The 23,782-nt window shown below is 39.1% G+C and overlaps 1 protein-coding gene across 1 annotated transcript in view; it reads right to left on the reverse strand.

The window, feature by feature from the left end:
- Positions 1-11,823: 11,823 nt before the first annotated feature.
- The window catches only part of GABRR3 (gamma-aminobutyric acid type A receptor subunit rho3), a 43,127-nt gene continuing 31,168 nt past the window's right edge, over positions 11,824-23,782 (reverse strand). Inside the window, 2 exon segments of the mRNA XM_021687950.1 lie at positions 11,824-12,126; positions 16,671-16,867. Coding sequence (XP_021543625.1) covers positions 11,824-12,126; positions 16,671-16,867 — 500 coding nt within the window.

A 23,782-nucleotide genomic window follows, 5' to 3' on the forward strand; every position in this document is an offset into this window, starting at 1 on the left:
GGGGGGGCGGCCCGCTCCGGCTTCTGCGCCCGCGGCCGCGTCCCCGCCCCTCCGGGCCGTGTGGGTGGTGTGCGCTTCTGGCGTCCGGGTCCCGGCCCGGGTTCGGTGTTCACGCCCGCATGTTTTTCCGTTTAGTGTTAAAGGACATATATGGTTCTTGGGTGTGTGTGTGGAGGGGGGTGGTTTGAGTTGGGAGCGGGATGAGCCTCTGGCTTTGGGGCAACAGTCTAGTACAACCGGGTTCTTTTTATGAATGGGGAAACTGAGGCCCAGAGAGGAAAGGCGAGCTGCCCAAGTTTAGGAAGCTAAAGGTCCAGGTTCTCCCATCGCTTTCTTTTGAGCTCTCTATGCTATGCTGTGCTGTTTTGTATTGTAATTTATATCGCGTTGCTCCCAGAGTCAGAATTAATCCTGGTTTAAGAGGATACTAGAAATTCTTTGAGATTGTAGCTATAGAAGAGAAGAACAAAAGCAATTATATAAGCTCTATACCTCTGACTCATTATTGGAAACGTTTGGGTGGGCAGGCTGGACCAACTGGGCACGGGGGTTCAAGGGCACATCTCTGCTCTGGCCTGTGTCCTTTGCTCTGTAGACAGCCAAAGAGGTCCCAAAGGAAATTATTTCATTCTGTCAAAATGATTGAGACCAATGCCTACTTCTGATTATCGGGTAACACGTGAGCAAATGCAAACAAAGTACCCCTTGTCTAACACTTGTCCAAAACTAACAATAATAGCAAAACTTGAGTTCTTGCTGGCAGGGACCATGCCCAGTGTTTAGTGTACTCCTCACTTCGTCCCCACCACAACCTTGTGCTTACCTCCATTTTACAGTTGAGGAAACAGTCTGGAGAGTTAACTTGCACAAGATCACATTTAGATCTGGAAGATCTACGTCTTTCAGGAAAGACTTTCTCAGAAAGATCTGTCTTTCAGAAAAGACTACAAAAATCCCTCTAATCCACTTGACATTATATTGGTAATGTACTTTGCTTTTTATTTTGACTACAGAACATCTACTCAAGATAATGTAAGAACAGTATTGATGTTACAAGGATTCAGAAAATGGTAAATTCTTACCCATGTCCATTACATGGAAAAGCAGTACTTTGTGTTTGTCATAAAGAAAAGTTTCAATGTCAACACAAAAAACCATTTCCTAGATTTTGAATAGCCCCTAGGATGTCTAACTGAACAAAAGTACATATTGAAGTCAGCTCTGCTAGGGGTAAATCATACATCTTGTATAGGAGTTCCCCTGGTGTAAAATTCATCTTTCAATGTGTTCTCTCTGATATTTTTATTATAATCCAGATTTATTAACATGGCAAGCAAAACAAAAGAAAACAAAACGAAAGCCATGCTCATTCCTTTAGACCTAAACACAGTGGCTGGCATGTCTAGAAGGAAAAGGAAGGGAGAGAAAGTGAGGAAAAGGAGGGAAGGGGAGAGAAGAGCTTCCAGCATCTACGGCATTGTTAACGTACTGTTTGAGTAATTTGTTCATCTTTTGCTTTTAGTCCATTGAGTTTAAAGTTCTTCCAGAGGACAAGAAGCAGACTACTGCACAGTCTCCAACTTATTTATTCCAGAGTCATTAAGAAGTTGATTATTTTGTTTCTGTAATCCATTTCCTCATGAAAACAATGTCATGGATAGCCGAGTCATGGATGGCTCAGTGACCCAGACCTCCCCAGAAAAGCCTGCAGTAGGCCCCAGATATCTGAATCAATAGACTAGCAATCCTCCTGTGAAGCCTGGGAGCAAGATGCTGTGATGATAGGAGAGAGCAGAGGATTCCATCCTTATCTTGTCTTCGACAGAAACCCTGAAATAGACTTGTCTAGGATTCTTACAAAAATAAACTGCACTTCTACAGGGGTGCTTTATGTTTATGCCCTTTGTGTTGCTTCATTAAAAGACTCCTTTCAAAGCCAAGTTTGTCATCCTGTCCTGTGATCTCCTAGGTTTTTCCTCCTACTGAGCTTTAGGTTTTAGCCACTCACCGTGGCCCCCACTGGGCCTCCCACTGGGCTGCACCAGCACATCTCTGTCCTTCCTCCACCTCCAATCAAGATGATGCTGGGCACAAAAAATCTTAGAATCATGGTGTGTGAGTGTACTTTTAAAGGTTACCAGATCTAACTCAGAGAAGGAGATGCCCAGTATATGAACTTAGCTGTCTCTTTTTGCTAATGCTGTTTCCTCACTTATAAAGTGAGATTGAACCACATAATTCTGTATTATCCCTATTGCCTCTCAAATTCTATAAGCCTAAGGGTCTGTGCACCAATTTCCACAGGATATTAGGAGAAAAATCAGTCTGACTGGAATCCCTCATTCAATCTATAAACACTGAGGAGCTTGTAAAATGACTAATACTTGTATTAGGAATTTTTGTTTTTAAACTTCCTTTTATTTTCTAGGGCTATCACATTGCAGAATCCCAGGAAGCACAGATATTATTTTAAACTGTGTGAATAGTGCCCCCTATGTATTTGTATTCACTTTGGTCCAGAAAGGATCTAAGTAATTTCTTTCTTATATATGATTTTATTTAATATCTATGCTATTATTACTATCATCCTAACTTTTACAAACAATTTATATAATATAAGGAAACCAAAGCAGAGCAAGGTTAAATAACTTGCTCAAAGTTATACAACCATTGGATAGTAGATCTGGGACTTAAATCAAAATCCTATGCTGCCTATCGACTAATCCTCTTTTTGGACCTCATTTTCTGCATCTGTAAAAATGGTTAATTTTACTTAATTTGTCCAACTCACAAAGCTGCTGTGAGTCTTGGGTGAGATAGGGTAGGCAGAAGAGTGTTAAAACTGTAAAATGCTATTCACCTGAGAGGCATTATTGTTAAATCCATTACAACATTTTGAACATGATTCATAGGATGAATTAAATGCAACTAAGCCTTTTATACATATATGTTTCACTTTATTGACTACACTCATCCAACAAGTCACCTTCCAACCGACATAGCCATATTGCCATGGAATAATCTTGGTTGGACTTATGGTAACTTCAGAAGCACCACATTTTTTTTTTTTTAATGACCCAGGCTGAGGTATTCCAAAGTTAATCTTGTGATACATCTCGTTGAAATCAATCTAATCAACTTGAAATCAATCTAATCGAAAAAAAAAACAGTAATACAATTACTGTTTGGAATTATATTTTACATTTCTATAACATGTTTTAAACTTCTTGGAGCTATAGGGCACCTGGGTGGCTTAGTCAATTGACCGTCTGACTCTTGGTTTTGGCTCAGGTCATAATCTCAGGGTCCTGAGAGCAAGCCTCACATTGGACTCCACGCTCAGCAGGGAGTCTGATGAAGATTCTCTCTCTCCCTCTCTCTCTAAAAATAAATAAATAAATCTTAAATAAACAAACTCTTCAGAGCCAGGAAATTTCTTTCATTTGTTCTGAAAACTAGGACAGTGCTTTGCACAGTGTAGTTTACTCAATGTTTACAAAATTGAATTGGGTTAGTATTCCCATTTTCTTGTCTTGCTTACAGTCTAATTTCTTTTACAGGAAGAGGAAAGTCAGTGATAGGCTGTTTAACTTTTTAAATTAAATGATACTCCAGACCTCCCTCCTTCAATAGCCAAGCACTTACAGATGAAAATACGCTGGGTTTTGGCCAGTGACTCTTTCCCTCAGAGAGATGTTTTTCTGCTTAATATGTCACCCATAAACCCTGAAACAAACTTGTCCATGATTCTTATAAAAATGAGATATACTCCTGCACAAGTGCTTTATGTTCATACTCCTTGGATTGTTTTGTTAAAAATTAAACAGGCTCCTACTGAAAATGTTTCCTGGGAGACTAGCATAGCATGTCTGGATGGGTGAGAGAATCTCACATTGTGATGGCACATTCATTAACTTATCTTCCTTCAAAATTTTTATCATAATGACCTAATAATGACCAACCGATTGATCTCTATGGTGGCAGTAGTTGGGAACTGACAGATCTACTAATGAATCTTTTTCAGCTTTCAAGGAAGAGAAAAATATACATTACATAAACTGCTTCTGAATATAGAAAAGGAAAATAACCCTTTTAAAAAATTTATAGACTCCTGTTATTTATAAAAAGAGATGCATAAACTTTGGCATGGATGGAAAAAGAGTACGAAATCACACAAGGTCCGTCACAGATCTCAGGGTTAACTTCAATAAACCACAGTGTGTATACCCCCAAAGAACCTTCACCGGTATCCCTTGAAAGCTTCACTATTTGAACACCTGCCACCAGGGATGGCTACGTCATTGGTGGGGCCAAGTGCAAAACAAAAATATAAACGCCTTGTTCTAAAAGTAGGGGAGAGTGCCATTAAAGTTGCTGAAATATAGAATGATTTCTTTCCTTTGCAGATTCCCTCTACACTATAATGGTGATGTGTTTTTTATTTGCTATTCTATGTCATGTTCTAGCAAACACAGGGATACTTGAAAGGTGAGTGCACACATTCACAGGCACTGGAGGGCCCTGCAGCAGCACTCAGCACCCACAGACGCACAGAAGTACGTGGCTCACAGGCTACTGAGTACCCCCTCCTGCTCACCACTGGACCGACACTGCAGTGCCCAGGCCAGGGGTGGGGAAATCAATCTTCCTGACACACTGGTCAAGGGCCCCAACCTAAAGTAGGCTGGCCAAACTCAGGAGATTGTAACCTCTCAGCCAGGGCTCATACCTTCCCTGCATAGGGGGTGGGTGAGAGGCTTGCTCTGGTCCAGGCCTTCTTCAAACACAGCATGACATGGCCAGGCCAGGGCAGGGAAAAACTGTGGGATGTGTGGATCGGTATATAGGCCCCCACCAGGGGCAAGGGGCGGCGTGGGTCTCAGGTGGGGTTGGAAGAGGGAAGCAGGAAAGCGAGGTCCAGAAGCCATCCCATAGGGCAGGAAGCTGAACTGTGCATGCCACACCTTGGTACATGCACCGTTGTTCCAACAGTCTCCACTTACAAAACACATTCAAAGATTACACTATTAAGAATTTCAAGATGGCGGGCGCCTGGGTGGCTCAATCGTTAAGCGTCTGCCTTCGGCTCAGGTCATGATCCCAGGGTCCTGGGATCGAGTCCCACATCGGGCTCCCTGCTCGGCAAGAAGCCTGCTTCTCCCTCTCCCATTCCCCCTGCTTGTGTTCCTGCTCTCGCTATCTCTCTCTCTGTCAAATAAATAAATAAAATCTTAAAAAAAAAAAAAAAAAAGACAACATACTCATAAAAAAAAAAAAAAAAAGAATTTCAAGATGGCAACTGCAGAGCATTAACCCCCGCAGGTGAGGTCTTGTGTGAAGGTACTGGTTTCAGGCCCACAAAACCAGGCCTACCTGCCACCCAGAGGGCATCAACCAACTAAAAGAACTAAAACACATATCATTTAGGTTAAAAGACTTTTGCCCGTTCTTTCCCTAATCCTCCCCATCCATTCTTTGCCCCTGAACCTGGTGGAATGGAGGAGGGTAGGAGAGAGGCAGGTACTAGAGCAGAGTTTACCTTCTTCCTAGGACAATTTCCACAGTTCAGGGTTTAAGCCTAAGGTGGAAAAAGTGAACACACACTTAAATCAGCTTTATACCTGAAAATGAATCTCCATCATCAAAGTGAGTGTTTTATATGTATTTATGTGTCTATATGTGATTGCTGATTGGCTAATTGACCAATAACTCAAAGTATCCAAAAAGCTGTGAGATCTACCTGAGATGCCAGGAAGGGGTAGAGAAGTAATAGCCAATAAAGCATATTAAACAGTCATTGATTAAAAGTAAAGTCGTTTTCTATCTGTACCCCCAACGAGTTCAGATTATTTCATATAAAATATGATTCATCTATATAATAAATGGTTAATCCACATGAATCAAGTAGAAATTTACTGCATAAAAGGGGTAAGAGATAATGTCATGAGAGAATCAAATGATCCTAATAACTTGAATAATTTGATTATTTCGGTCAGGATGGCATATTACATTGATTACTTGGTGACCAACATGCAATTAATTACTTTGATTGCCCAAAGACACACCATCTTTTGTACAAATGAGCAATAATCATCTGATTGCATTAAGCTAGACCAGGATATTATCCAAAATAATCAAATATAATTAATTCTACCTTCAAATCTAAATCTTCCCTTAAGATACACACTATGGAGCTCTGAGTTCATTTTATGAATTAACCACATTTTTAGCTCCTACCGTTCTCTTTCTTTTGCCTTATTTTTCTCTCCTGCTTCAAGTTCACATTATCTTTATAAGTCACATTAAATTATTAGAGCTCACTTTCACAAAACCATCTCTTTCTTCACTGTGTACCTGAACTGCATATTCATTTAAAAGCTCTTTAGCAGGGGGCGCCTGGGTGGCTCAGTTGGTTAAGCGACTGCCTTCGGCTCAGGTCATGATTCTGGAGTCCCGGGATCGAGTCCCACATCGGGCTCCCTGCTCGGCAGCGAGTCTGCTTCTCCCTCTGACCCTCCTCCCTCTCATGCTCTCTATCTCATTCTCTCTCTCAAATAAATAAATAAAATCTTTAAAAAAAAAAAAAAAAAAAAAGCTCTTTAGCAGGTCCTGAGGCTTCCTTCACAATGACTTGGCATTCAATTTAAATATAACTTCACCCAAGATACAACCTAATTAACAAAACCTATTTTAAGTTATTCTGGGGTGGTGTGATTGCTCTAAAAATTTATTTGATGTGATGTGTGGGTTTGTGTTTGTAACACTCCTTTAAAGTGTAAAACACTTGAAACACTTGCATTAATGTTCTCTGAAGAAGAGAAGAAATGAATGTGTGCTAGCACTTTCTTTCTTAGGGGGCTTGGTTCGGTAGCTAGTCTTCTTGGAAATATTGAAACCTATCTGTCACTTTTAAAGGACTCAGGCTTGCATATCAAACTTCAGAAAGTGTTATTGCTTCCCAATAGGTTTAAGAAGATTTGTTAATGATATTATAACTTCATCTCCTTTTGATTGCCCAAGGCAAGGAGTGAGAAACCAGCAGCACAATTTTGTAGAAAGCCTTTGAAGCACTCTTGCAGAAAATAAGTTTCTATAATGAACTGTATCGATCCTGGGATCAAAAGTAATAACTCATCCATCAAGTGAACTAATTGATAATAAAATGTAGTTCAATGTTTCCTACATCACATTAAGTATCAATATATTGAAAAGAAAACTATGGTAATTTTTCTGTGACTGAAATCTCTTTTCCGCACTTGGCCCCAATTATTGATCAAAAAACATTATGATTCAGCAGCAGATTAGAATTGGAAAACAAGTGACAGTGTTGAACTTTATCTGAAGCCCCTGTGTTCCTGGAAAGTAGCTAGAGTCCAAAAATCTGCCCCTGCCCCCATTTTGTCTTCTGAGAAATGACCACCTTGCTGTCCTATATCCTGAGATAGGAGCTGCCTCTCCCACCTCTACCTCCACCTCTGAAGAAGACTCCCTTGCTTTTCTGTCTTTTTGGATTTCTGGGCCCCCTTCCTTTATTTTGAGATGTTGCTCATTAATGAATATCCTCCCCCTTGCAATAAGCTGATAAAATCGTCTCGGTTAGCCAGTGCATTTTGTGTCACAGTTTCTTCACAAGAGAAAACAAAATGTTCAAGTTCTCTGTTAAGTTCAGGGAGGTCAAACTCAGTTGGAAAGTGATATGATTTTAAAATGACCAGGACGTTCCAGTTTAACTGTTCAAAGCAATGTTTACAAGGAAAGCAGAGGTGGCTCATTCCACAAATGAAGTAGACGGGATGTAACCCTGATGGTGTCACCAAAGGACCTGTCGGGAAATAGTGCCAGGCCCTGTCATAGATTTGTGGTAAAAATAGCCAATTCCTTACCACCCTTTTCTCTTATTTCTTTGAGGCTGTTGTTAATCTCATTGGCATTTTGACCTTAATAATGACTATAGAATTAGGTATAATTCCTTTCCTCATTCATCTCCATGTTAAAAAATTGTGTGTGTGGATGGGAGTGATTCGAACAGGCTTATGAGCAGCACAATACAAAATGATAGACCTTATTCATGAAAACTAATCCACCTGCAAGGATTAAGACAATGTAACCATAAATTATGATCGTGTAGCAACTCATAGGCAAATATTTGCAATCTCAATTACTCTCCTACTTACAAAAAGGTCTTGTGATGGCAATCGCAGTCATGGAAGAAAGCAGAATTTCAATATATAGGACTGCCTTAATATAGGTATTTTATACTATGTCTAAACTTCTTTTATAAAGGGAACACCAGTGGATATATATCCATTTAAACAGACAGGTAAGTGAGTCTGACATGGCAGATTCTAGTGGCAAAAAGGAATTCTTATAAAGGAAATAAATGCTGAAATTTGGATATGGCTAAAAATTGTATTTGTTTCTAAAATAATTTTACTTCAAAAGATTTTACTTATTTATTTCAGACAGAAAGAGAGAGATAGAGAAAGCACACACAAGGGATGGGGGGGCAGGTGGAGAGGGAGAAGAGGCAGAGCAAGGAGCCCAACGTGGGGCTGGATCCCCAGGACCCTGAGATCATGACCTGAGCCTAAGGCAGATGTTTAACCACTTATCCTGCTTAACCGAATGACTGAGCCACCCAGGCGCCCCTACTTCTAAATATCCTTTATGTTGCTAATTGCAGCCCGTTATAATCACACGCAATAGGAAATAAAGCAAATGTTCCACAAGAGGAGATGGGTTAAATAAACTATGGTATACTTATTCAGTGGACTGCTCTGCAGCATATAAAAATTATTTTGCAGGAAAAAATGGCATAGAAGGTTGTTTATAAAAAAATTTAAATAACTTAAAAGAAATGTTGCTTATGATCCAGAGAAGAAAATCTGGCTACAAACTGCATAAGTTAGACACATTCCAAATGAGAATGTAAGTCCAATAAGTTAGGGAGTGTCCATCTTTACTGTGTCCCCAACACAGTGTTTGGTATGATATAAGTGCTTAAGTTAATAAATGCAAGTGTATACAAAATGATTCCATTAGAAAAATATATGTTATGCATAGAAAAACTCTAAGAATATGCATTAAAATGTTAACTATTTAATTCTGAGTGGATTTTTTTTGCCAATTGGTATTTTTAATTTTTATATTGAAATTGTATTTCTTTTGTAATCAGAAAACAATAAAAGTAAGTTAAAAATATATCTTTTCATAGATTTTCCAGAGTAGTCCCTATAAAATATCCTGTTTCTATATTTAGGCAGTTTACAGAGCTGGCTGGCTTTTTCTTAAATCTTGGAAAGCAGCTTATTTTCTGAAATCCTCACATTTTATCCAAGCTTATCCCTCAGTGAACAATCACACACAGTCTGTTCTGGATTGTGATCAGTAAATGAAGTGAAAATCAAAATGAGGTAACTATGATATGCTGTCACTCACACATTTCTCAGGTAACTGTGATTTCATTCTTTTTGAAATAATGGAACCAGAAGCCTTGGTGCTCCCTGGTAGAAATCAAGCTCACAGGAACAGTTCTCTCCTTACAGTCTTCACAAACCACAAATTTGAGGAGATGAAAACTGGCCAAAATCCCAGAGGCTCATTCCGAATGCTCTAGTAATTCTCTTGAGCAGTAAACATAGTTTAGACATTACTGAAGAATGCGAAGACCATTTCTAGACATTAACAGAAGTTACATTTGATTGGCCAACAATTGTGCATTAATACTCCTCAGGAGGAATGCCGAGTGTATGAGTAGTGTGGTGGAGACCCATTCTTCCAGCCTAGATTGCCAAATGTATTCAGATACATTTGATTTGAAATTGGGAAGCGAATATGCCCAGGGGAAGCTTTAAACCTCCTGAATGGTAGAGTTCAACGTGGAAGAAAAACAGTCATATCTGAAGAACCAGAGAGTTAGAAGAACAGAATTGTGTAGATTTGTTCTGTTCATTTGTAGATTTGTCTGTTGGTTTGTTTTTTTTTAACATCAGTTGTATACAGAGTATGTCAGAATCAGAAATATTAACACAACTGTAGTACTCTGCTCAACTAATAGCTACAAATTCTCAAAGAACCCACCTAGGATATTAACCTATTCCATATTTTGAAAATATAATCCTACAAAATTACTATTCCTTTTAAGTCAGGCTTAAAAACTATTAGATAAATAGTTTTAAAATGTATTTATGGTCTATCTACAATTATATGGAGAAGGGTTTTAATAAATTATATTGGCTCAATTTCGGACAGTCTCCTAGAAAAATATAATCCTTGAAAAGTTTTGAAAGAATTGTCGAATTTGTGTTAAGAAAATAGAGTGAAGTATCCCAGATACTTAGCCTGCCTATGAGGGAAGTTATGGTAGAGATGGAATTTGCCTTTAAATCTTTTGTACCAAAAAGGAAAATAAGTTCCTAGAACATTGTCATTCACAGCAGAGAACCAAAATCAATGTTATTGGTAAATAAGCAGGAAGTTACTTGTCTCTACACCTGCACGAAGTAATTCAAATGGTTTTGGGTTACTTAATGGTGAGATAAATGGCAACACACTAAAAGTAACACACCGTTTAAATTTATTTCCCTTAATTCAATGCCAGAAATCAAAATAGGAAGGGGACTATATCATACTTCCTACTGAGGGCTGATCTCTACATGGAATCTTTTTCACAAAATACTTAACACGACAGCATGCATACTGCTAGTCTACGAAATGAATACTGATCATTGGAGGTTTTTCTACTTAACAAACATTTATGTCATACCCACTTGACCTGATTTACTTGGTTCAACCAAAGTTACTATGGGATTACTATAGGATACATAAATTTCATTCAAGTTTTCACTCAATGCCATGTCTGGAAGCATCTTTAGTTGCTTATAAATTGAGAGTCCATCCCTTCATGGATGTTCTTTTCTTTTGGTATCCCCTTTTCAGAACTCAGACAGTACAGTGGACAAACCTCTATTTTTACAGCTATTGCATTTATTATTTATGATAGCTATCACTTCCTGATGGGCTGTGTACTCACCGACAGCAGGAATGTCATCTTGTATTCTTTTGTTTTTTTTTTTTTACTAAATAGCACCTAATAAAGTGCCTGGCACATGTAGGAGATCAACAAACATTTGGTGACTATAGTAACTAATTAATTAAATGCCTCCCAAAAGCTATAAAAGCTATAACTCAACTACAAAATACAAGATTCTCTTATTGAAGATTGATGTATTAATTTAACATTAGGATAGGAAGGAACAAAGTTTAGATTTTCTGCTCTTGGAGTCAATAGTATATGAAACGTAATAGTGAAATAAGACAAAAGACGTGGTTGGAGATGGACAGGGAGGCTCTTCATGTGCATCTCAGTTGTGTGAGTATCCATGGTACCACCTTGATGCTGATGTTCTTCCTTACAAGGGTTCAACTCTGTTAGGTAATCTGGTACTTGACTAGCACTAAGGAATAAATGTTTCTTAAATTATTGTCATAGCTTTATTCCTTAGGTAAGTACAAAAAGCTTACATTTAGAAAGTAAGGAGGGTCTAGGAAAAGTAATCACAAAGTCCTTCCCTATGGGAATTGTTTTTCTGCCATATGCATGTCTGTGACTCATGTATGGAGTTAAATTCTCCTGGGACCTTAAACTCTTTCCTAGATGTAAATCAGTCAACTTTCAAATCTTCTGTAGGCCAGGAGAGGTGACTGGCTGACTCCCAGTTTAGTCTAGTACTGTCCAACTGATAATCAAGAGTTGTTTGTTGCTGTTACTGTTTTTAACATAATCTGATTCCAAAACAACCATTATACATTGGGAATTCCTCCTCACATGTATATACCCCAGTAAAACAAATTAAATATAATATACACAATGGGAAAGAAAATCCTTGAATAGGTGTCAATGACATGGTTATTCTCCAGAATGATTCTACCAACATGCCCTCCTAAGGACTGCCTTCTCTTTATCTGAGATGAGTCTGTGCTGGGGCTGTCTGTGGATCTTTCTGGTATGGAGTCCTCTTCTGAGTGTAAAGAAAAGGAAGTCTGGTCCATTTCAGTCTTGCTGTCATGGTAACAACCATTGAAGGCCATGGCTTGAACTGTATCAATATTATACATTCCAGAAAGCTGACAAAAAGACTTTTGTTAGTAAGTCATGAATATGGTTCTGTATGTAGGAATTACAGTAAAAGTCTAAACAATCAGATTTTTAAAATAGTTTCAAGAAATGCTAAGAATGTTTTGCTTATTTTAAAGAATAGAATTCTGGTTTTGCTTTTGGTACCTGACTAAAAATCATTTTAATAATAAATGGAAAACATCATCATAGAGATTTGTTTTTAATAGGGATTTAGCAAGGTTTATTATTATCTCCATAGAGATATTTGAACATTATACAAATAAATATTTCACAATTATAATGTCATTGTCTTCTAATTTAGTTCTGGCCTGATAGACTAGAACACTCAAATGCATGTTTCCCCAGAAAGGAACAGTTTCAGGTTTCCCCTTTGTTTCTGAGTAGTATGAGTTGTTTGCCATAATGTTGAGTTGAAACTGAATATGATTTATCAGAAGAGCAATATAAGCCAATTGGATTTGCTTTTCAACATATTTTCCTCTTTAGAGAAAACATAGCAATACACCCAGTCAGTGTGGGGTCCAAAACCAGAACATCATCCGGTGATCCATTTATGCTTAAATTTGGAGTAAGGGTAGGAAATGATTTCAGCTGCTCTTTTTAAGTGCAAATTGGCCAAGTCTTCCTATTTTTGCTGGGAAGCACCTATAAATGATACCAACATATCCCAATTAAACAACTTGAAATTGGCTTATTTTTCAGAAGGAGAGAATTATCAATGCTTTCTGGCTCCAGTGCCTGATTGAATCTAAACTACCATTTTTCTTTAAGGTTTTACTTTGAGGGAGATAGTAGTTCTCGCTGATACAGAACAGTGTCTATGAAGCAGCTGTTACTAATTTCTTTCTGAGAAAACAAAATCACTTCTTGATCTATAGTAAAGTGAAAAAACAAACAAATATGAACAGGCTACCATGGGATGAAATTATTTAGAATTCAAATTGGAGGCTACAGAGTAAATTCTGCCAAAACACATATTTGGTTCATAGCAATTAAAAAACCTAATATTCCACTGAATTCAAGAGACATAGAGAATATTTTATGTCTTCAGTAAACTAACCAAAGACCCATACTCAAGTTATGTTGTCCTTTTTTGTTTTAGCTTTAGAAACTTTTCATAGTAAAATGAAAATGGATCATACAAACATGAAATAGATCAAGACTCAAAAACTAACCTCAGATAGCCAAAAATAACATTAATAATATATTCAACTCTGGATCTGAGGGTAGAATAACTAATACAGTCTCTTCAGTGGTTTCATTATAGCCACCCAGAACACTGTTGGCTTATCCTACTGAACATTATGATAATTTAGAACCATTTATATAATTGATGAAATCTTGCAGTATACAATTTACCAGTAGGGTGCTAATTTCCTTCTAGTAAAAACAGTTTTAGAATGGGTCTTTAATTTTTCACACTAGTCTACAAATAAGCACATACCCAAGGCATCCTATATCTAAAGTAGAGATTTGACTGTTTTATATTAAGTTCTAAGTCCTGGAAGTAGGAATACATTTGGATGAAGGTATAAGAAAGAAAATAACTTCCTTTCTCCTTTCTGGGCAAACGTCAACACTAGGGATGATTTTTCCATGGCCCTTGATGTCCTCCCAGCTCTTGGCATCCAGGGGAGTTGGGACAGGGGTGTGATGGTGACGGTGGTAGGTAATGAGCTTTGCTTAACTTCATAGGGAGGAACTCCATACCCTAACGTTCCTGGTCTTTCTCATTATCCCTCCATTACTCCACCATAGAGATTTGGGAGAAGGAACTAGCATGTGTGGTTCAGTTCCTTTGGAGTCCTCACTTTGTGATCTGTATTGGTATACAAGTCTGTTCTCTGAAATGAGGTAAAAGGAGACAGTCTTCACAGGGAGAGTCCTGAATTGTCTAGCTTCACCAGTGACCAAAAGAGTATGTTTAGTCCAATGATGAATTATTAGTGAGCCCGCCTGCTCACATATCTAAGGCACTTACTCCCAACTGCTTTATCAACAACAAAGGTGACATCATCCTATCTATCTGTCTTGTCCCCACATCTTTCTCTCTCTAAAACTCAGGCATAGAGGAAAGAAGTATCACCGGTTATCCCCCGAACCTATAGACATGTCCTTCTACCCTGTGCCTCACCAGGGCATCCTACCCCTTTAACCATTTCTCATCTCAAACAGCCTGTCCCACTATCCTTGTTGAAACTACTCTTCTTTCAGAGCCTCTGTCCTGGACACTAATCACAATAAGAACTTAACATTTGTGTAGCATTTGATAGCTTGCAAAAGTTTCAGACCCATTTATTACACTATTTACAATAGCCACGTCAGATAAATAGGAGAGAAATGCCAACATTCTGAAAATTACAAATGATGTTTAGGAGACAACCCAAAACGCAGAGCTAGGAAGTAGTGGAGTAGGTTTGGCATCATTTCTTCAGACCCCGAATCTATGGTCTGTCATTTTACCCCATAAATATAGGAATGGCAGGTAGGACATTTCTTTGAGATCATTGCGCCTTTGAAGGAGGTGGTTTCCGGAGGCTGGTGAAAGGGAACATGGGGAGCTGTGTAATGGGCACAGTGTTTCAGCTTTGTAAGATGAAGAAGTCCTGGAGATTCCTTGCACAACCAGGTGAATATTCCTAACACTACTGAACTGTACACTTACAAACAGTTAAGATGGCAAGTTCTACGTTATATGGATTTTACCCCAATAAAAAAATTTTTAAAAAACATATGATGCTTATTAACTCAAAAGATTCTCTCCTTAGTGTTACACAAGAAGAGTGTGTACAAACCCCTCTAGTGAGAAAGAAAATTCAGTAGTGTGAACACATGTGTTGTGTGGCGGGTGGGGGTGGGTAGATGTAAACAAGTTTGGAGTCAAAAGACTAGATAGAGGTGGGCCGGGATTACGACAGTGCCTCTTTCTTGGGTTAACCATTTCCCACATAAAAATAAAACAGAACAACAACCAAATTAATTTCCTCATCACACATTTTTTTCTCTGTCATCTTTCACTTCACAGATTATCTAAATCATTACTATTCACAGTGTGGGTAATGGACCAACAGCATCTGGGGCTTGTTAGAAATGCAGACTCACTGATCCCATACCCCAGAACTACTGAACGAAAATCTAACAAATCCCAGGTGATGTGTACACTACCCATTACCACATACTTGTCTAAAAGCTCCTGGTTTCCTCACATCCACCTAGCAGTCACTGTGGGTATGCATGTGGCAGGGACACTTACTCACATGTTGTCCACAAAAGAAATGGAAGCATCAGCAAAAAAGCAAAATCAGCTCCTATTACAGCTTTGACTCAAAGGGTATATAATAGAAGAATGAAGGAGCATTACAGGAGATCTGAATTGTAATTGCATCTCTGTTGGCTGTGAATCTTTTGGCAAATCACTTTCCTTCACTAAAACTCTGCTGCTTCATTTTAAAAATAGAGATAATAATCTCCATAAGGTCTACCTCATGGAGCTGATATGAAGGTTCAATTTGAAAAGAGGATATAAAACATCTGAAAAGTAAGAAATGCTCTGACTACAAGTGTAACAAATATTAAATAATGTTTGGGTCATGTATAATTGTGCATGTAAGAATTTCTTAAACCAATGTAAATATATTATATTAAAATTATGTGCACACACACATATAGTCTTAAGTGTAGGCTAGCAAACAAATTGATATGATCAATTAGGTTTCTGAAGTATAATATCTTATGTCATTTCTCATAATGGCAACGAACTGGCGCCCCAGTCCTTTGTGAAATGAAGCAGGTAGATATCAATCTATCCATATTTATTCAACAATGGCACAAGAAACATGTGATGACATTTAGAACCCAGAAGGCACCTTTTATTCCCAGTATACTGTGGAGAGAAGAACCTCTCTTTATGTTCTCTCACTCCTTCAAGTGACAAGAAGAAAAACATAAATCCTAGTTCTGGTAGAGAAATATATCATTTATGGATTGACGGCATAACCACTGGAGTCAGGGAGAGCCAGAAACAAATCCTGATTCCTCTTAGGCTGTGTGACCTTGGCCGAGTTACTCCGTATCTGCTCCTATTTTACCTCTGTAAAATGAAGGTGATAAAGAACCGACCTCTTGGGGTTGCTCAGAATTAAATGACATACTTTATGGTAGGTGGTTAGTATAATACCACTACATAATAAACACACATTAGCTAGTCTCATCACTGTCGTCATCATCATCATCATCACCTACTTGAAAGGGTATAGTTTGTACATCAACCCTTCCTTTTCAAAGGATAGAGTCCGTGGAGGGAGCACACTGAGAGAAATCACGAAAAGACTCCTGGCAAAGGTGAGTAAGGATGCTGAGGAAACCAGCCAGCACAGACAGAATAAGGTTCACTATTAAATCCTGTAAACTTGCATCTGGCCAAGGCATAGAGACTTACTACAAGGACTTATGACACTCAGGAGAGGATTATAGGTAAGGATAGTCTTTTTCACATTCCAGAAGGGATCCATGAGTTAAAGCCAGGCAGTACCTTCCCTGTCTTGTTGAATTGTTCTCGCTCTTCCACAGTGGTGAGGTAGTTCACAGCTGCATACTCAATGACTGACAGGAACACAAATAGGGAGCTGACCCACAGGTATACGTCCACGGCCTTGATGTAGGACACCTGGGTCATGGAAGCACTCATGCCAGAGATGATGGTGGACATGGTCAGCACCGTGGTGATTCCTGCCATTGGAGAATAGGGACGAGCTCAGTGACATAACCATTCCGTTCTGGGATCAGGTGCTGGATTACACCAGGGGATGTATTTGCTCACAATATCTGGTGAGCAAAGTTGGGAGTGGGGGAGGAAACCCAGCCCATTACCCTTGTACACATCCTGAGCCTAAGCAAGAAGCTCTCCTTGGATCTGTCTTTCCATCTTTTTCTTGCCCTTACCCCAACTGTCCATAGCGTTTCCATCCTTCCATCGAAAGACTTCACAGACTCATACATATTTCTAAGGATACATTTCTTTGCCCTCCGATGGGCCTCTTTAAACCATCCCAGAAAGGTAAAAAATGTGTTCAATTCTAAAAGTCCTCTGGGAAATAAATTCTAAAACCATTCCTACTACCTTTTCCCATCATTTTACACTTTTCCTTTTAAAGAAATTGTCTTCGAGTCAGTCTTTTATCTTTCATTCATCAGGGAGTGGTCTTGTCATTTTCCATATTTTTCTTTCATATAGAATACTTACGAGCCATCAGTGTTGCTATTACTTTGTCCCTTGTTACTGAAACTATAGTTCAATTGAGATTTAGAATGGAAGTGTATGGTGGAGGCTCAGTTCAGTGTAAATACTTACTATGCACTTGTGAAATGCCAGTTACTCTCCCCTTCCCCCTTCCCTCCTATCCCCTCCCCCCTCCTTGTTTCCTTCCTTTCCTTTCCTTTATTCTCTGGCATAAGCATCAGAAGTGATGAGATCAAGGTTCTGGGGGACAATGGAAAAAGACTGACTCTGAGATTTCCTTAATAAAATGCTGACCTAGGGGAGGGCTAGTCTGTGTCTGCACTAATTTCTCAGAGGGATGATGCGAGAGTGTTGCCTGGAAAGTACAGTATTGTAAATATTTGAAATGCATACTAGCTGGCATGGCTTTATTTCCTAACTTCCCACCAGGGAGGCAGAAATGGAGTCCTTAATGATTTTTATAAGTTGTGAGGACATTTTAATGTCAACAGACGGAGTCCCAAACAGCAGGAAGAGCACCGTGATTTACTCCTAAATGTACAGACACAGCATGTGGACAGCTTTCACCAACACATTTCTACCCTTTCGACAATAATTCTTCAAGGTTCTCCTCTGAGGGAGCCCATATCAAAGACAATGACAAATCTACAGAGCTATTCAATTTCAAATTAAGTTTTACTGTTTGTATGATCAAGACCAGACTTGGGGATTTGGCAGCCACCACAGGAGGGCCCTGGGATCTCACCTTCACACTGATTTGAACTCCAGGAGAAGTCACCTGAGTGCTATTCTAGCTCTTACCATTGAATGCAGGCCACCATCTCACTGAGTCCCGGGCTTCCCCAACGATTGAAATATCAACAGTCTGCATATCGGTGGATGCTGTTTGCAGTCCTGGCTACATAAGCATGGAGATGTGAATTTTTTATTCCCATTACAGGTGTACATGTAGCCGAAGCCAAGATTATTTTTTTTTTTAAAGATTTTTTATTTATCTATCTGAGAGAGAGAATGAGACAGAGAGAGAGAGAGCACGAGATGGGGGAGGGTCAGAGGGAGAAGCAGGTTCCCCGCCGAGCAGGGAGCCCGATGCGGGACTCGATCCCGGGACTCCAGGATCATGACCCGAGCCGAAGGCAGTCGCCCAACCAACTGAGCCACCCAGGCGCCCCCGAAGCCAAGATTATTAAATAAAGCTTGCTTGCCTTTATTTAATGTTTACCCACCACAAACCTAGGTAAATATTATTAGCCACACGTTGCAGAAAAGAAATATGAGCTGAGAGTGGCTAAGTAACTGGCCTGAGTTTTGTCAGTAGCAGGATTGGAACCTTTCTATTTGAATGTAGAACCCAGGTTTTTTACACACAAACCAGCTGCCTCTCATTCTAGACCTATAAAGGGAATCTCTTTTGGTTCTTGAGATTATACACCAATCTCAGGGCATCTGGGTGGCTCAACCGTTGGTTGAGCATCCCACTCTTGATTTCCACTGGGGTCATGATTTCAGGGTTGTGGGCTTGAGCCCTGTCTGAGGCTCCACATTCAGCACAGAGTCTGCTTGAGATTCTCTCTTTCTCCCTCTGCCCCTCTCCCCCTTGCTTTCATTCTCTATTTCTCTAAAATAAATAAATAAAACCTTTTTAAGAAAAGATTATAAACCAATCTCTATACATGAAGCATCCCTGAGAGAAGACACTGCCAAACTGAGGGTAGAGAGGCACCTGGGTGGCTTGGTCAGTTAAGTGTCTGGTCAGTTAACTAACTTGGTCAGTTAAGTGTCTGACTCTTGCTTTTGGCTTAAGTTGTGATCTCAGGGTCATGAGATTGAGCCTTGCCTTGGGCTTTGCACTCAATGTGGAGTCCGCTTGAGATTCTCTCCCTCTCCCTCTCCCTCTGCCCCTTCCCCACTCATGCTCTCTCTCTCTCTTTCTCTCAAAATAAATAAATAAGATCTTTAAAAAAATCTGAGGGTAGAATTATGTCAGGAAGCATGAAGGTATTTTGTGTTTTTCAAAAAGCTAAAAGTCTCACTCCTTTCAGGACTTCACTGGTAAAACTGAAAGAATCCTACACTGACATTCATATTTAGTATCTTTCCTTATTAGTTCAAAAATTTTTAAATGCCTTTTCTTACTGGCCCTCTAAGATAGAACTTGATTTTTTTCAATGGACAGTAACATGGGGCTTAACTGACAAAATAAGGATTTAGAACAAACACACGAGTATATATGCCAAGCAGGTCTTGTCATGCATTTTAAATTGGTGACTATGGGGCCAGTACAGGAAACTGCATTATCTATTTTTTGCCAGAGAGCAATAAGCTATCAGTCATTTTCCTTCAAAGGGGACTTAGTGCAGCTAATTTACTATATTTCTTTCGAAACCAGCATTTTAAATTTTGCTTGTTTAAAATGAGCAATTAAAAAAAATAGAGAGTGGGAAGGAGGGATTGTTTGAGTTTGCACGTAAAGGATGGGAAAGCTGATATATAAATTCTTAATGCAAAAGAACTTGAGTCAGGAATATTACAGCCACTAATTAAACACACTTATGTCTTGAGCCACCCCTTAGAAATACATTAATCTTGACAAACTGTATTCCTTCCAAATCCAATAAGTTAACATCCCAATAAAGGCATTTTAAACATATGAAGTGACCATTTAGTCAAAGAAAGGTTCTATGCTGGGATTAAAAAATTATTTTCTCACCTACCAACATTGCTATGCATGGTCAGAAAAGTGTTAGGACAAAATATTTAGTTTGGTGCATGGGACTCAACTCCCCTGAGCCCATGAAGTTTCACTATATTAACGCTTAAGGACATGTCTAGGGCCCTACAAAACCCTTTGGTCTGGGGAGAGTTACTCATCTTTGTGTTTCATTGGCCATTTTTGGCTGTGTATGGAGAGGTTTGTTGACTGGTGTGATGGTAGTGGGGCATGTAGGCATCACTTATAGAACTACTGAATCAGTTCATCCCTTCAGTAGCTGTGTTGTGGGCAGCTCTTTTGAAGGGATAGGTATCTACATTCGCCTTTAAATGAGTAAAAACACTTTCCCTGTAGGCCTAAGCAGAAAGAAAATACTAAGTGATGTGAGGGAAAGGAAGGTAGGCTGGATATCCTAACACCATCACTCTATGGCCAGCAACCAACGACCATTATCTCACGAAGGTGGTGCCAGAGTCCAGGGCCTAGAAGTTCTGGTAACCTCTATGATGGTTAAATGAATTGCTCCTAAGTACTTACTTGTTCAGTTCTATGGCATATTTTCTGTTAGGAGACATTTTTCTTTATCAGTGATGACATGCCTGAAAACTTTAGTTGTCTGTTTCCTGGTAAATGACCCGATGACTTAGTATGTTGTACGTGAATGGCACACCCCATGCAGAGGGGCCAAATGAGAAAGATGGAGGCAAAGAAAGGAAGGACATAGAAGGAAGAGATGAAAGTACAATAGTACTCATCCTTCCATGAGGGTTAGGACACCCTTGAACAGCTTTACAATAGTCTTGCTTCCTCTCCACACCAAATCAAATGGAAAGGTAGATTAGTATTTTTAACCCATCCCATATTCCAAGTTATGGTAGCTATTATCTCTTATGAGAATTGCCTAGTCTCGGGCGCCTGCGTGGCTCAGTTGGTTAAGCGACTGCCTTCGGCTCAGGTCATGATCCTGGAGTCCCTGGATCGAGTCCTGCATCGGGCTCCCGGCTCGGCAGGGAGTCTGCTTCTCCCTCTGACTCTCCCCTCTCATGTGCTCTCTTTCTCATTCTCTCTCTCTCAAATAAATAAATAAAAAAAATCTTTAAAAAAAAAAAAAAGAATTGCCTAGTCACAAGTGATATTTCCATGCTGTTCAGCCTCCATTGTTTTTCACTTGAAACATGACAAATATGAAAGGATCTTAACCAGCAAATGATTCATTCTTAATTAGCAAATGAATCCAAATGTGGAAAGATCTTAGCCAGCAATGAATTATCACTGTTTCCAGTTAGTAACTAAAATATAGTTATTAAAACATGTGGGCTAAACACTGGCAATTTAACAACTATATCCTGAGCACAAAATATGTGCAGGGTACTGTGCTAGTCACTACAGGAACAAAAAAGGTGGTCATAATGATCCTTGGCCTTAAGGAACTCACCTTCTACTAGAGGAGACAAGATAAGCTACCAAGGCACCCCATGGCTACATACAAAATAGAGGAAGTAAGGTAGGAGAAATACCTTAGAAGAGATACGAAACACCATGTGGCTCAAATATGTGAGACACCATGTCTGCCCGGAGCCATTAGTAAAAGCTTGTGGCCATTGAGAAATGACAAGACTTTGACAGAGAAGGATAGGTAGAGAGGGCATTCTAGGTAGAGTAAGAACAAGAACAACGGTACAGAAGCACTGCCGAGAAGATAAGCAGTTAGGCATAGGTGGCTGTTTGAGAACACTGAATATTCAAATTGGTTGAAGCTTAGGGCAACTGTACTGGGGCAAGAATATGGTTGAAGATTTAGCAAATAAAAATATGGGACACTCAGTTATATCTGAATTTCAAATAAACGACAAATAATGTCTTAGTATAAGTATATCCCATGCGATATTTAGGATATACTTATACTAAAACATTATCTGGTGCTTATCTAAAACTCAAATTCAGCCAAGTGTCCTCTATTTCATTTGGTGACCCTCGAGTGACACGTTGGATTCCAAGCTGAGAGTATTTATTCTAATTGTATTTAAGATAGAGTATTTTGATCACAGTTGACTTTTGAGATATTATTCTGGTAGTAGGGTTGAATTGTGGTAAGAATAATAGGAAGTGAAATAAGCAATTATAAGGCCTGTACAAGTCCATACTACAACTTTGTGCAAATTAATAAATTTTCTGGAGGATGTTACCCCTTTTTTCTGGAGGATGTATCCCAAACCATGTCCCATGGAGCTTGGGCTGGATTTCTGGTCCCTACTCCCATCTGGGTCAGATTTCACAGCCTTGCAAGGTGACCCTGGGCAGGTAGGGGTCTGTTAGAGCAATCCAGGGAAAATTAACAAGGGTCCCAGGTCTGGTCAAGGCAAGAGGAGTGGAAGAGAAAAGATAAGCATATTAGAGAGAAGACTGACTCTGAAGATTTAGATACCTTATAGCCACAGTTCTCAAAGTGGGGTCAGTGGGTCCTTTGGGCTCCCCAAAACATTTTCAGAGGGTCTGTGTAATGAAAATGAGTTTCACAATACTAAGACATTATTTACCTTTCTCATTATGTTGATATTTGCAATGGTGGGAAGCATTGGAGGTAAAAGCTGTTGTTGCCCTAGCATGAATTAAGGCAGCAGCACCCAACTGACCTAACAGTCAGTGTTCTTCAGCTTTTAGCATCACAATAAAAAACTCTGTAAAAATTGTTAATTTTATTAAATTATAGCCTCTGTGTATATGCCTTCTTAATATTCTGGTTAATGAAATGAGCAGTATATAGAAAGCACTTCTGCATACCAAAGAGCAATGGCTATCTTGAGGAAAAGCACTCAGGCAATTGAGTTATACACTGAACACCAGAGGCTTTGAAAAATGGAACACCACTTTCACTTAAAAGAACAACTCACAGACAAACTATGGTTGTTCAGATTTGGATATCTGGCAGACATTTCTCAAAACTGAGTAAAGGAAGCCTCTCACCTGAAGTAAAACAACTCATGATATTTGTTGTCTAATGATAAAATTTGAGCTTTCAAGTCAAAACTAGAATGATGTTGAATACGTATCCGTCACTATGACCTTGACAGCTTCCCACTACTCACTTTTTAATGAGATTAATGGTGACATTAATGAATGTGCTTTTTAAAAATATTTTATTTATTTACTTATTTATTTATTTATTTAGTGCGAGCAGGGGAATGGGCAAAGGGAGAGGGAGAGAGAGAATCTCAAGCAGACTCCACACCGAGCACAGAGCCCAACACAGGGCTTTATTCCACAACTCTGAGATCATGACCTGAGCCAAAATCAAGAGTCAGATGCTTAACCAACTGAGCCACCCAAGTGCCCCGAATGTGATTTTTTTGACATTGTATAGTGAATTATGTGGGCATTGAGAAGATATAGCTCAATGCACTGGTACTTTTCAAATGATTGATGCTTGAGTAAAAAGAACTAGTCAAAATGCAAGATAGATCAATGCACTTTAATCTAATAGAACAGAAAGAATTCACTGATATGGTTTCAGATTCCACATTCCACATTAACTAAACTTTAAGAAACTGTCACTTGCTGAGTTTTGGTGCAATGTCAAGGAAGACTATGCACAATTATCTGAAAACACTATTAAAATATGGCTCTTTTCTCCAATCACGTATCTGAGCAAGACCAGTTTTCTTTCTATATTTCAGCTAAAAGTTATTACAAC

The sequence above is a fragment of the Neomonachus schauinslandi genome, chromosome 1 (assembly GCF_002201575.2).
Source record: "Neomonachus schauinslandi chromosome 1, ASM220157v2, whole genome shotgun sequence".
Taxonomy (NCBI): domain Eukaryota; kingdom Metazoa; phylum Chordata; class Mammalia; order Carnivora; family Phocidae; genus Neomonachus; species Neomonachus schauinslandi.